Source organism: Halichoerus grypus, chromosome 12 (assembly GCF_964656455.1).
Source record: "Halichoerus grypus chromosome 12, mHalGry1.hap1.1, whole genome shotgun sequence".
Classification (NCBI taxonomy): domain Eukaryota; kingdom Metazoa; phylum Chordata; class Mammalia; order Carnivora; family Phocidae; genus Halichoerus; species Halichoerus grypus.
In genome coordinates, this window is record NC_135723.1 from 9,915,353 (window position 1) to 9,930,290 (window position 14,938).

Sequence of the window (14,938 nt, forward strand, 5' to 3'; positions counted from 1 at the left end):
TTTTTGAGGAACCTCCATACTGTTTTCCATAGTGGCTGCACTAATTTATGTCCCCACCAACAGTGCACCTCTCTACCTCCTCTCTAACACTTGTTTTCTCTTGTCTTTTTGATACTAGCCATTCTAACAGGTGTGAAAGGATTATCTCATTGTGGTTTTGATTTGCATATCACTTATGATGAGTGATGTCGAACATCTCTTTGTGTACTTGCTGGCCATCTGTATGTCTTCTTTGATGAGATGTCTATTTGGATCTTCTGCACATTCTTAAGTCAGACTTTTATTTTTTTCTGCTGAATTGCATGAGTTCTTTATACATTTTGGATATTAACCCCTTTTCAGACATACAATTTGCAATTATTTTCTATTACTCCTTTTCATTTTGTTGACAGTTTCCTTTGCTGTGCAAAGCTTTTTAGTTTGATATAGTCCCATTTATTTATTTTTGCTTTTGTTGCCTTTGCTTTTGGTGTCAAATCTAAAAAAATCACCACCAAGACTGATGTCAAGGAGCTTATTGCCTATATTTTCTTCTAAAAGTTTTGTGATTTCAGGCCTTATGTTCAAGTCTTTAATACGTTTTGAGTTATTTTTTGTGTATGGTGTAATACAGTGGTCTAGTTTTATTCTTTTGCCTCTGGCTGTCCTATTTTCCCAGCATCATTTATTGAATAGACTGTCTTTTTCCCATTGTATATTCTTGGCTCCTTGCTGTAAATTAAATGGCCATAAAAGAGTATGTTTATTCTGGACTCTCTTTTCTGTTCCTTTGATCTATGTGTCTTGTTTTTATGTTAATATCATACTGTTTTGATTGCTCTGGTAATATAGTTAGAAATCAGGAATGGTTCCTCCAACTTTGTTCTTCTTTCTTCATATTGCTTTGGTTTTTTGGGGTCTTTTGTGGTTCCATACACATTTTAGAATTCTTTGTTCTATTTCTGTGAAAAAATGCCATTGGAATATTGATAGAGATTGCATTGAATGTGCAGATTGCTTTTGGTAGTATGGACATTTTGACCATATTAATTCTTCTCATCCATGAGCATGGACTATCTTCCCATTTATTTGTGTCTTCTTCAATTTCTTTCATCAATGTTTTCTTGTTTTTGGTGTACTGGTCCATCTTTCCTTAGTTACATTTATTCCTAGGTATTTTAATCTTTTTGATGCAATTAAAAATGGGATTGTTTTCTTAATTTCTCTTTCTGAGAGTTCATTATTAGTGAAGAAATAGCAGATTTTGTATTTTGATTTTGTATCCTGCAACTTTATTGAATTTATTAGTTCTACTAGCTTTTTAGCGGGTTAATTTTTGTGAAGTATATAAGCTCTGGATATAGATTCTTTTTTTTTTTTTTTGCATGTAGATGTCCAGTAGTTCTAGCACCATCTGTTGAAAAGACTGTTTTTGTTCCATTGTATTGCCACTGCTCCTTTGTCAATGATCACTTGACTAAATTTATGTGGGTCTCTTTCTGGGTACTCTATTCTGTTCCACTGATCTGTCTATTCTTTCACCAATATGACACTATCTTGATTACCACGGCTGTGGTAAGTCTTGAAGTTAAGTAAGTCAGTTCTCCAACTTTGATCTGCTCTTTCAACACTGTGTTGGCTATCCTGGCTCTTTTGCCTCTCTCTATAAATTTTAGAGTCATTTAATCAATATCCACAAAATGCCTTACTGGGGTTTTAATTGGGATTGCATTCTATAGAAAAACTGAAATCTTGACAATACTGAGTCTTTTAATCTATCAATGTGGCATATCTCTCCATTCATTTAGTTCCTTTTTAATTGCATTCATCAGAGTTTTGTAGTTTTCCTCATATAGACCTTGTACATACTTTGTTAGATTTATACTTAAGCATTTCATTTTTGGGGGCGCTAATATAAAAAGGCATTGTGCGTTTAATTTCAAATTCCATTTGTTCATTGCTGGTATATTGGAAAGCAATTGACTTTTTGTTTATTAACCTTGTATCCTGCAATCTTGCTCTAATTGCTTACCAGTGGCTCTTAAGGCACACATTTTCTTTACTGGGGCTCACTTAGACATGAAAAATGCAAGGACACTCATGTACTTAATTTCTGTGGTCTTAGATCTCTGACATTCATGGTCTGCAACATTTGTTGGTTGATAACAAGCTAAGGCAACAGTTTTCCAACTGTGTTCAATAGAGTCCTAGAGCTTCATGCCATTGTGTCTCCTCAAAGACCACTTAGGATGGAAGTTAGTGTGTAGGGCTCTGAGCTTTGTATATCATTTTAGGCAGGGTAACTCAGTTTTTCTTTATACTTTTAGTTTTGAAATTATTCTAGATTTACAGAAGAGTTACAGAGATAGTACAAAGATTTTCAACATATCTTTTACCCAGTTTGCCCCATTGTTAATATATTACAGAATTATGATACATTATGAAAACTAAAAAAATTAGATTACTCAACTAAATACTATTAATTAAGTTACATACTTTATTTGGATTTTCACTGACTTTTCCACAAATGTACTTTTTTGAGCAGCTTGGTTTTTATCTTTTTTACCAATTGAGCTTCATGTGAGATTTTGTTTAGACAAAGTCTGCTGGCTGCTTCTCTCCCTGGGCTTTCCCCTACTTCCACTTTATAAACTTTCAGATAATGCTAGTGACGATGGAAACAAAGTGAAATTGCAGCTTTTCTCCTCATCATCTCAAAGTGCTTTAGCATCTATTACTTATTGATTCCTCCAGTATCCTTATGAGGTCAAGGAAAATGGAGCAGATATTTTTAATTTTTGTTTTAAATTAGATGGGGAACTAAATTAGCAGATGGGGAAACTGAGGCACTTAGAGGTGGAGTAACTTGTAGGTAAGAGTCAAATTGAAGTAGGTCTCCTGACTGCTGGTTGACCTTCTTATTGTCTCCATAGGCCTTCAGGTGAGCAAAACATACCTGAGAGAGAAAAGCTGATCAGCCTCCGACTTCCTTGCCCTTGGACAGTCTCATCAGAGCCAATGCTTTTAAAAATCTGTAAGAAGAAGGAAGATGGGAGACAAGCAAAACAAGCATTGAAATAGATACTCACACTGCAAAACAAACATGCTTAATCACAGTTATTTCTCCAACTACAGTCTACAAAGACAGCAGTGTTGTGATTTTATTAGGCTACCATTGATTAAAACAAGCTTCTAGCAATCTAATGTCTTTCCCAGTAATAGAGGATCTGCTAGTGGGGATGAGGGGTATTTTTCAGAGTAATGGAAATCAACAAACACAATTACTGTAATATTAGAGGCTCTTTGTAACTACTTATGTAAACAACGTCTTTTCACATTCAAATTTGCAAAAACTATTTATTAAAGCAGACCCTAAGGCAATAGAATAGGTCAACAGATGTTTACTGTTGTAATTATAATGTGTTTCCTCTTAGCAAAGTACACTGTTAAACTGCTGTACCTCCATTTCTTCTGATCTGTATTATTATTTAGGGATTTCCAGGAAATTCTGTGTATTAGGGAAGAGCCTGAGCATAGCATTAAGAAACTACTCTGAGGTCTCTCTTATTTAATTGCCTTCCTGGGAAATTTCAGAACATAATTGTTACATGGGTCATCTGTAGTCTAGTAGGTATTTGCAAGTCAGGTTGCTAAAATGTTTTCTTTTCCAGCACTGCTCAATATATATCTGCTAATGTATTAATCAGAACATCTAAGGTCCTTGCTTCCATTTTCTTCTAGGAAAGTTCTACTCAGAGATGATTCTGAATATTTATTCAAAGGCAGATTTACTATTTAATACATTGCATTAGAAAATAATTTTTAAAATCGGAGTGTTAAGCAAATTCATACAGTATCCACTTTCTAGAAGATAATCTGTACTGAAGAAGGAAAAGATAGAGAACTTGATGACCTCTAGCTCAAAGTCTCTTTGCTGTAGTTTGTGTGGGCTGCTTCTCTTTCTTTCAGTATCTTTGATGCTGTAAGAGTGTGATTGGATGTTACCATCAAGCTGCCTTTATAAGACATGAGTGTAACGATTGGGCATCACTGGGGCTCACAACTTTGGCCCAGGACAGTACGAAGGGATTTTTAGAATACTTCCTCACACTGAAGCTCGTGCCCCTGGTGTGCCTTTGTGCTTAGCTTCAGCTAATGTGCAAACCTCTTTAGTATGCCGGCTTCCAGACCCAAGTGCAAGGTGCATTTCAGGGCTGCTGGGCTGCTCAGCAGAGAGAATCAATGTCAGTGGCAAATGGAATGGATCATGGCATCACGTGAGATAAGAGACAGGTCTGTCCTCTAAGAGTCTCATTTGATAATAAAGAATCAGAGGAAGACATGGCCTGGGATTTGTGGGTTGGGAATATGGGCTGGTCCCAAGGCATTATCTTCCTTCAGTTTGGAAAGCCCGATTCTTCCTACTCTGTTCTTCACATTGCCTGGCTGACATACAGCAAGAGGGGTCAACAAACAGCTCAGAAACTGAGTCCTCAGGCTGGACCACTCTCCTAACTCTTGAAGCGGCCAATAAATCAAAATTCCTTAATGTAAATTTTCCTTCTTTGTCAAACCTACGTCCAGATGAAGGCCATAGGAGCCCTCGACAGGCTGGCCACAACCCCTTATGCTGCTATACCTGTCAAAGTGGACGATGACAGTCATCTTCCTAGTTCTAGTTTAAAGACGCCAACATCTAGCTTATCTCCTCAGAATATAAGTTCCTTGAAGACACAACAAAAACTATACTTTTAATATAGACTTGTAGAATTATAAGTCTAAAGTGCGTGCATTCCAATTTTTAAAAAGTATAGGATTAAACGACACGTTTCATAGTAGGCTAACAAGCTTAAACATGCAATCACAACAGAGGATAGTATATTTGTTCCTTCCAGTTTAAAGCATACATATTTTGCTTCTTCCTATTTAAATATTCCTCTGCTGGCTATTCAGGGTATTTACAAAACGTTTCTCCATCTTTATGGCATCAAAAAACAGGTCTGTAGACAAAGAGAGAAATGTATATTTTTCAGAAGCTACTAAGCTCAAAGGGGAGACACATTTAAAACTCCATAGAAGTCTACTTAACCTGTGGCTTTTTGCTAACATCATTTACAAAGTCATCTCGCCACCGGATTGATGAGATGAACATGGAGGCAACCGTAACTGTGATAAACATTTTGCAGGGAGTAAAAATATTTGCATGTCTCGGGAAGGTTCCGCATCTTGCCTTCTTGTTTGAGGTGAGTTCCAGGGGCATGTTTGAGGTTAAAAAATCTGTTGCACGTACCGACGCTCTACCATTTATTGCCTGTGAAAACGGTGTGAAGACTCAGCCAAATAGTTCACCCTGGAACCACCTGAGGTGAAGGGGGCACATGAACAAATTGCTCATCTTCTCGGGTCTGCAGGTTCTCTTTGTTCCCTTTGCTCTTCCTTGTGTGTGATGCCACGCTGTTACTCTAACCACTGGGTGCTGGGTCCTGATGCCCCCTCTCAGATGAAGTGTCACTATTTGTTTCACAGACAAATGTTTCCACAACAAAGCCTCCTTGGCAAATGGTTTAAGATATTCAAAGCCGAATCTGTGGGTGGTGTGCGGAAGATCCCGTAGGCTACTGAGAAGGCTCTTGGAGTTGAGTGAAGGGCTCTGGGGTTTAATTCTGATGTATCCCTCCTACTCCCATTCTCATTTTCTCATTACGTCTGCTGTTTTAAAGGCTATAAGTATGAATCCACACCACTGTTGCATACTCCCAAAACGCAATTCAGCAAAAAATAGAGTGGGGAGCAGGCCTTTTTACCCTGGCCGGGGAACTCTGCTTCAGCATTATGAAGATGCGTAGCTGTGATGACTAGGCCCCCTCTGCCTTAACTCTGCCACGTTCTTTAAATTCTACTTTTCCTTTCATGGTACCACCTCATGAAGATGAGTCTGTTTGCTGGACACACACGTGCCTCAAACATGTGGTCAGATAAGCGTGTTGACCTATATCCTCCGTCTTCCAGTCTCCGAGAACACAGAGGTTTCTCAGACAGGTGCACTCCCATTTCCAGAGGTAGGCAGGTGTGCCAGGGGCAAGGGTGCCTGCCATGGAGCATCCACTGTTCTCAGAATTTGGGGTAAAACTAATTTAAAAACAAACATGAAGAGACTTAAAGTTGAATGCAAAATGTGTGTGCATTTTGAGGTAAAACAGGAGTTTTCAAAGAACTCTCTTGCATGTGAAAGGTGATTCTGAGTTGTTTCTCTGAATGTCCCAGACCTGGCTCTTGTTCCTCAGGTAAAAGCTGGAAGAGCTCCATGTAGCACACATACCCAGCATTTCCCACAGGGGTGTGGCCACATTATGCTCAATTCTGATGCATTAACTCCATTTATATATCCACAGTTATTCTCACATAATTGTAGACGACTCTTCCCCCTAAAATGCTGACAAGGTTTGTGTTTAGTTACAAAAAAATTAAACCAATAATGATGCCAGAAGTTGAAATTCATGACTTCACTGAACCTTTATTTATTTACCTGACCCGGATAACTCTGATTTTCCTATAAATGAAAAGTGCAGGGCTCCATGACTGATAATGTGGATTTAAATATCAGGTGCCAACTAACACTGCAGTACAAATAATAAAATAGCCAAACTGTGGCATATTAGCAGCCAAGAGGAGGGGATTACAGGTTCCATTTTACATCAGAGATCAGTGGTTCCTATTCACTTGATATCTTTTGCCTCCAAGATAAAGTCTAATAAATAATCTGATATGCCTCCAAGCTGCCTTAAAAAACTTAAAAAAATCAAACAAATCCAAGTCCCAAGTTTCATTTCTATCTCCAAGTCTCTGAAATGTTCAAAAGTGCAAACAATAAACAAAGAAACACATACTACAAATGTTTATAGAGAACTTTTGAGTAATTTGTCTCGTTGAGTCCTCATAATATGATTATTAGGTGGTCAGGCAACTCATTCCAAGTTCTCCAGCAGAAAGGCCTATAAACCTAAAGTGCAAAGTCATCTTTAGGGGCATAAAAGAATAAGACATAAAATTCTAACAGTCAACCACATCCCAGGCAATTTCCCCAACCCCAGGGACACCTGTGATGGAAGACTTACAAGGCCCATTGAAGGGGCCAGAGACAAGTAACGGGGATGAAAGCTGCTTAGGTGCCAAGCACAGAGCGAGTTCTAGACATTCTAACGGTTTGCAAATTAAGCATCATTCACTCATCACCAGTTCACAAACGTGAAAGCTGAGCTCAGAACAATTTGTTGACTTCCCAAAATTCACCTGGGATGAATCAATCTCTGGTCCCTCTGACTTAAATAGAATGAGTTGCAGAACCTCCCAGAGAGTCCTTCAACCCTGTGAGGCCATTTCTTCAGACCCAGTCTGGCTGCTCAGCTCTCTTTTGCTTGTGTTCTGTTCGTATTCTGCTTGCTCCTTGCTCCTCTCTACCTTCTGATGCTGCTGTCACCAAGCCAGCTTCCAGAGTCCCCACTGCTCCTACTTTATTGCCTTGAAGGCAAGGCATGGGATTCCCAATCTCAAGGGTCTTCTGCTAATCACGATGGGCAAAAAGAGAGGGGTTGGAAAATGAGGAAGTCCTCCTAGTTTTCATTTTGTGAATTAAATAAAACATGTTAATTACTTAGGAATGATTTTCTATCTCTGACTGCTTTGGGCAACACAGGACTGCAGATATTAGCACCAGGAGCAAATCTACTTGGGGCAAGGAGCTGCTATGTTTGAGAGGCTAGGCATTTGGCTCTCTATGAAGAAAGTGAGGAGACTTACACAGCAATGAGAATGCTAGCTGAAAGTGAGCAAATCCTGGATGTTCCCTGATGATTTGTGGTTTTTCTAACGATTTATTTAAACATAGTTTCTTGTGTAGTGCAGACTATTCTGAAAGTAGGGATATAACAAACTCTACCAAATTCTAAGACATAGTTGAGTCATTCTGTTTGCTCTGGGGCTGAGGTCCCTGATTTTAGCATGCATCAGAATCACCTGCAGGGCTTCATAAAATATAGATTGCCAGGCCCCAACCCAAAAGGTCTGACTTTGTAGATTTGGGGAGGGCCCGAGAGTCTGTATTTATACCAAGGTTCAGATGAGGCTAATGCTGCTGAGGGGACTACATTTGGAGAAGCATCAGTCTTAAGTCTCTACTTCTTTCAAATGGTAATAGAAAGATGCCTTAGATTTGTTTGTAACTCTTATCTCAAACTGTCCTGATGCTAGTTCCAAGCATCAGGAGCAGGTTCTATGATGCCTTGACCCATGGAGGCCCCATGCACAGGGCTCAAGCCCGTACCCATTAGGGACAAAAAATCCATTCTGTGCAGCTCTCACTTCCTCGTCCGGGTGACTATCGCCTAGCCAGTTAGTCCCTCAGTCTGTGAGGGGTCCTTCACTCTACTCTCCGTGAGCTGATCACTGTTGCCTGGTTCCACCTGCGATAGGCACTCTTTCTCGCTCACTGGGCACAGTGAGGCTAGAGGCTGTATGGCCTCGTGACATGTTTTCTTTGGCCAATACAGCAATAGAGTTTTAAAAAAATTAGTTTCCAGCATATTTTTAAAAGTTAAACTATTTACTGAGAATGTGGGTTTCAGACTTTTTCGGAATATCCAGCAGTAAGCAACCGAAGCTGAGAAGCAGCAGTACCGTACCTTCCCAGGCCTTCTCTCAGGAGCTGCCTTCATCAATCCTAAGACATCCTTTGCTTTCTGTGTTAATACTGTGAGATCAGGGTATGGCTAATCAGCAATGTGTCTTGGAATTATAATTGGAAAGCTTCTTCCAGCATGGTGGTATGAGAATCAATGATGCATCTTAATATCCATGGCATTTTAGATTCCATGACATGTGATACCAACTTGGCTCCCTGGAAGCTTTTGGTGTATTTATATGTATGTGTAGAGTGTGTATGTGTGCATGTGAGCATGCAGGCACACACACACGTATGTGCACACATGTGTGGGCATGCACACACACGTGTACACATGTAACCACACGTGCATGTGTGTGTGCGTGTACATACGTGTGTGTGTGTGAGTACATATGTATGTATTTTTTACTTTGTTGTTTCATTTAAAATAATTTGTCAGGTGAAATTCACATAACATAAAATTGACCATTTTAAATGGAACAATTCAGTAGCACTTAACACATTCACAGTGTTGTGTGACCACCCTTCTATCTACTTAGACATTTTAATGACTCAGAGTAAAACCTTACACCTTATGCCCATTAAGCAGTTTCTTCCCATTCTTCTCTCCTCCCCTGCCTCAGGAAACCTCCAATTTACTTTCTGTCTCTGTGGATTTACATATTTTAGATATTTCATATAAATGGAATCATACAATATATGGCCTTCTGTGGATTCTTTCGCTTAGTATCATGTTTTTGAGGTTTGTATGAATCAAGGCTCTCCAAAAAAACAGAACCAATAGTTGTGTGTGTGTGTGTGTGTTGTGTGTGTGTGTGTGTGTATAAGGAATCGGGTCACACATTTATGGATGCTTACAAGTCCTAACATCTGCAGTCAGCAAGCTGGAGACTCAGGAGAGCTGATGGTGTAAGTTCTAGTCTGAAAGCCAGCAGGCTCAAGACCCAGGAAGGGTTGATGGTTCAGTCTGAGTCCAGAGGCAGGGAAAAACTGATGTCTCAGCTAGAAGGCAGTCAGGCAGGAGGAATTCCCTTTTATTCAACAGAAGGTTAGGATTATTGTTCTATTTAGATCTTCAGTTCATAGGATGAGGCCCACTGACATTAGGGAGGGCAATCTGCTTTACTCAGTCTATCAATATAAATGTTATGCTCATCCAAAAGGACCCTCACAGGAAAACCCAGAATAATGTTTGACCAAATATCAGTGCACCCTGTGTCCCTGTCAAGTTGACACATAAAATTAACCATCACAAGGTTTCCCCATGTGGTAGCATCTATCAGCATATTAATCCTCTTTATGGCTGAATAATCCATTGGATGTATATGCCACAGTTTTTGTTGTTGTTGTTGTTGTTAAAATCCTGTCAAATTATTTTTTCGCTAGCCTTGAGATATAGTTGACATATAACATTGTTATAAGCTTAAGTCATACAATGTGTTGATTTGATACACTTAGATACTGCAAAATGATTACCACCATAGTGCCAGGTAACACCTCTGTCATGTCACATGACTACCATTTCATTTTTGTGATGACAACATTTAAGATCTACTCTCTTAGTAACTTTCAAGTTCATAATATAATATTATTAACTATAATCACCATGCTCGACATTAGATCCCTAGAACATTATTCATCTTATAATTAAAAATGTGTACACTTTGGCCAAAATCTCTCCATAATCCCCCACCTCCCCACCCATGGTAACCACCATTCTACTACTCTCTGTTTCCATGAATTTGGCTCTTTTTTAGATTCCACATATAAGTTATACCATACAGTATCTGTCTTTCTCTGTCTGACTTATCTCACTTTTAGCACAATGCTCTCAAGATCCCTCCATGTTGTTGCAAATGGCAAGATTTCCTTCTTTCTCATGGCTGAATAATATCATTCATATATCTATATATCTATATCTATATTTATCTCACATTTTCTTTACCTAGTCACTCATTGATGGACCCTTAAGTTGTTTCCATACCTTGGCTACTGTGAATAATGCTGCAATGAACATGGCAATGCAGATATCTCTTCAAGATCCTGTTTTCATATTTTTGGATATACACCAGAAGTGGGATTGCTGGATTATATGGAAATTCCGTTTTTAATTTTTTAAAGATTTATTATTTATTTGTCAGAGAGAGAGAGAGAGCATGAATAGGGGGAGTGGCAGGCAGAGGGAGAAGCAGGCTCCTTGCTGAGCAAGAAGCCCGATGCGGACTCAATCCCAGGACCCTGGGATCATGACCTGAGCCGAAGGCAGACGCTTAACTGAATGAGCCACCCAGGCATCCCCTATTTTTAATTTTTTGAGGAATCTCATACTGTTTTCCAGAGTAGCTGCACCAATTTACATTCCCACCAACAGTGCACAAGGATTCCTGTTTCTCCACATCCTCACCAGGATTTATCTCTTATCTTTTTGATGATGGCCATTTTAATAGGTGTGAAGTGATAGTTCATTATGGTTTTGATTGGCATTTCCCTGATGATGAGTGATGTTGAGCATCTTTTCATGTGTCTGTTGCCCATCTGTATGTCTTCTTTGGAAAAATGTCTATTCAGGTCCTCTGTCCATTTTTAAATTGGATTGTTTGTCTTTTGGCTATTGAGGTCCATTAGTTCTTTATATATTTTGGATACTGACATCTTATCAGATACATGATTTTCAAGCACTTTCTCCCACTCTGTAGGTTGCCTTTTCATTTTGTTGATTGTTTCTTTTGCTGTGCACAAGTTTTTTAGTTTGATGTGGTCCCGCTTATTAATTTTTGCTTTGTTGCTTGTCCTTTTGGTGTCATATCCAACATATCATTGCCAAGACAATGTCAAGGAGCTTTTTTTCTATGTTTTCTCTGAGGAGTTGTATTGTTGCTGGTATTTCACTTAAGTTTTTAATCCATTTGAGTTAATTTTTGTGAATGGTATGAGATCAAGGTCTAATTCATTTTTTCTGCATGTGGTTATCCAGTTTCCCCGATACCATTTATTGAAGACACGATCCTTTCTACATTGAGGATTCTTGGCTTCCTTGTCAAATATTGACTATGTATACAAGGGTTTGTGTCTGGGCTCTAGTGTCTTTTCCATTGGTCCATGTTTCTATGTGTATGCCAGCGCCATCCTGTTTTGATTACTATAGCTTTGTAGTATAGTTCAAAATCAGGAAGTGTAATAACTCCAGCTTTGTTCTTTCTCAGGATTTCATTGACTATTTAGGGTCTTTTGTGGCTCCATACAAATTTTAGGATTGTTTTTTTCTATTTCTGTGAAAAGTGCCATTGGAATTTTGATAAAGATTGCACTGAATCTAATATTGATTTGGGTAGTTATGGACATTTAACAGTATTAATTCTTCTGCTACATGAACATGGAATATCTATTTTTGTGTGTCTTCTTTAACTCCTTTCATCAAAGCCTAGTACTTTTCAGTGTACAAAACTTTTACTTCCTTGGTTAAGTGTATTTCTAAGTATTTAATTGTTTTTGATGCTAGTGTAAATGGTATTTTTTTCCTTATTTCTTTGGCATTTTCAGATAGTATATAGAAACAACTGATTTACATATGTTGATTTTGTATCCTCCAACTTTACTGAATTCACTGATTGATTAGTTCTAACAGTTTTCTGGTGTGGTCTTCAAGATTTCCTATATATAAGATCATATTAAAAAAAGACCATGTCATTGCAAACAAAGACAACTTTACTTTTTCCTTTCCAATTAAGATGTATTTATTTCTTTTTCTTGCCTGATTACTCTGGCTAGGACTTCCAATACTATGCTGAATAGAACAGGTGAGAAGGGAACCCTTGTCTTATTCTTGATATTAGAGGAAAAGCTTTCAACCTTTCACTGCTGGGCTTTCACTCTGGGTTTGTTATACACAGTCTTTATTATATTGGGCTGCCCAATTATTACATTCTCTGCCCAATTTGTTGCATTTTTTTTATTTAAATTTTTTTATTGTTATGTTAATCCCCATACATTACATCATTAGTTTTAGATATAGTGTTCCATGATTCATTGTTTGTGCATAACACCCAGTGCTCCATGCAGAACGTGCCCTCCTCAATACCCATCACCAGGTGCATTTTTTTTATCACGAAAGATGTTATATTTTATCAAATGCTTTTTCTGTATCTATTGACATGATCACATGATTTTTATCTTTCATTCTATTAATATTTATTTTACTTACTGATTGATTTGCATATGTTGAACCATTCTTGCATCCCAAGGATAAATCCCACTTGATCATATTGTATGATCCCTTTAGTGTACGGTTAAATTCTGTTTGCAAATATGTTGTTGAGAATTTTTGCATCTATATTCATCAAAGATATTGGTCTGCAGTTTTCTTTCATATAGTGTCCTTATCTGGCTTTGGTTTCAGGGTATTACTGGCTTTGTAAAATGAGTTTGGGGGTGTTCCCTCCTCTTCATTTCTTTTTTTTTAAGTTTGAAAAGCACTGGTATTAATTCTTCTTTAAATGTTTGATAGGAAAAACCAATGAAACCATCTGGTCCTGAGCTTTTTTGAGGAAAGGTTTTTGATTTCTGATTCAATCTCCTTACTTGTTATTGATCTGTTTAGATTTCTATTTCTTCATGATTCAGTTTTGATAGGTTGTATGTTTCTAGGAATTTCTTCTAGGTTATCAAATTTGTTGCTGTATAAATATTCACAGTAATCAGTTGTTACCCTCTGTATTTCTGTGGTATCAGAATGTCTCCTCTTTCATTTGTGATTTTATTATTTCAGTTTTCTTTTTTTTTTTTTTAGTCTAGCTAAAGGTCTGTCGATTTTGTTTATCTTTTCAAAAAAATTGGTTCTTAGTTTTGTTAGTCTTTTCTATAGTTTTTTTGGGTCTTTATTTCATTTATTTCTGCTTGGGTTTTTGTTATTTCTTTTTTCTGCTAACTTCAGGCTTAGTTCTCTTTTTTTTCCTAGTTCCTTTAAAGTGTAAATTTAGGTTGTTTATTTGATCTTTCTTTTTTCTTAATGTAGACATTTATCACTATGAAATTCCCTCTTAAACCTGCTTTTGCAGCATCATACAGGTTTTTTTTTTTTTTAATTTTTTTATTGTTATGTTAATCCCCATACATTACATCATTAGTTTTAGATATAGTGTTCCATGATTCATTGTTTGTGCATAACACCCAGTGCTCCATGCAGAACGTGCCCTCCTCAATACCCATCACCAGGCTAACCCATCCTCCCAACCCCCTCCCCTCTAGAACCCTCAGTTTGTTTTTCAGAGTCCATTGTCTCTCATGGTTCTTCTCCCCCTCCGATTTCCCCCCCTTCATTCTTCCCCTCCTGCTACATTCTTCTTCTTCTTTTTTTCAGCATCATACAGGTTTTGATATGTTGTATTTCCATTTTCATTTGTCTCAAAGTATTTTTAAATTTCCCTTTTGATTTCTTCTTTGGCCCATTGGTTGTTTAAGAATGTGTTGTTTTATAAACAGATATAGATAGATAGATAGTTGCTGTACGTTCTTGATAAATAGACCCTTTTGTAATTATATGATGACCTTTGTTTCTTATTACAGTTTTTGGCATACACAGTGATGAAGGTCAGCCATGGAGCTTGAGGGTGGCATCTTGCAACCTTGCACAGCTGTAGAGGCCTAGGCTGGCAGGCTCTGGTGGAAGGGGGCAGAGAAAGCTAAGAGGGACTCTGGTAGTTTGCATTGGCAAACACAAGTGCCTATGGGACAAAAGCTGGTAAAATCTGGAGGGGTTCTGCCACAGCTGAGCTGGTCCTTCGTTCCTTTTACAGTGGTAAAAGGAACGAAGCTGCTGGGTTTGTCTACAGAGCAGGTCACTGTGAACCATAATCGCTCCTGCTGCATGCTGCTATTGGTAGACCCTACTTTTCTTCCTTGTTCCTACCTCTCCCTATACAGCTCAGCTTTGCTGGTCTGAGTGTGGTGAAATCCAAGTGGGACCTTTGTGTGGTGCCCTAAAAGACTGGGGTCACTCACTCTGTTCTTCCTTTCCCAGAGAGGGGAACTCTTTCTACTTGGGGGGTTCCCTCAGCATCCCTGGGGGTGCTGAGCAGTGTCAGCTGGGGGAAGGGGACGGCGATGCAGCCAAACAAAGCTGTCTTCCTTCTCTTCTTGTGTGATTATTCTTAGGATTTTTGTTCACTGTGTTGCTGAAGTTTCTTAAGTGGACTCCACAGCTTCCCCAGAGCTGTTTCTGTTCATGGATAGCTAATTGTTGATCTTTGTGGGGTGACAGAAGCTGGAATCTCCTATACCACCCCC

General features: G+C 38.5%; 1 protein-coding gene across 5 annotated transcripts in view; it reads right to left on the minus strand.

Annotated features, from left to right (window-relative positions):
- Positions 1–14,938, minus strand: part of HECW1 (HECT, C2 and WW domain containing E3 ubiquitin protein ligase 1) — a 430,747-nt gene that overhangs the window by 150,635 nt on the left and 265,174 nt on the right. For all 5 annotated transcript variants that reach the window (XM_078059964.1, XM_078059960.1, XM_078059961.1 and 2 more), the window contains one exon: positions 2,936–3,011. In XM_078059964.1, coding sequence (XP_077916090.1) covers positions 2,936–3,011 — 76 coding nt within the window. The remainder of the gene's footprint in view (positions 1–2,935; positions 3,012–14,938) is intronic.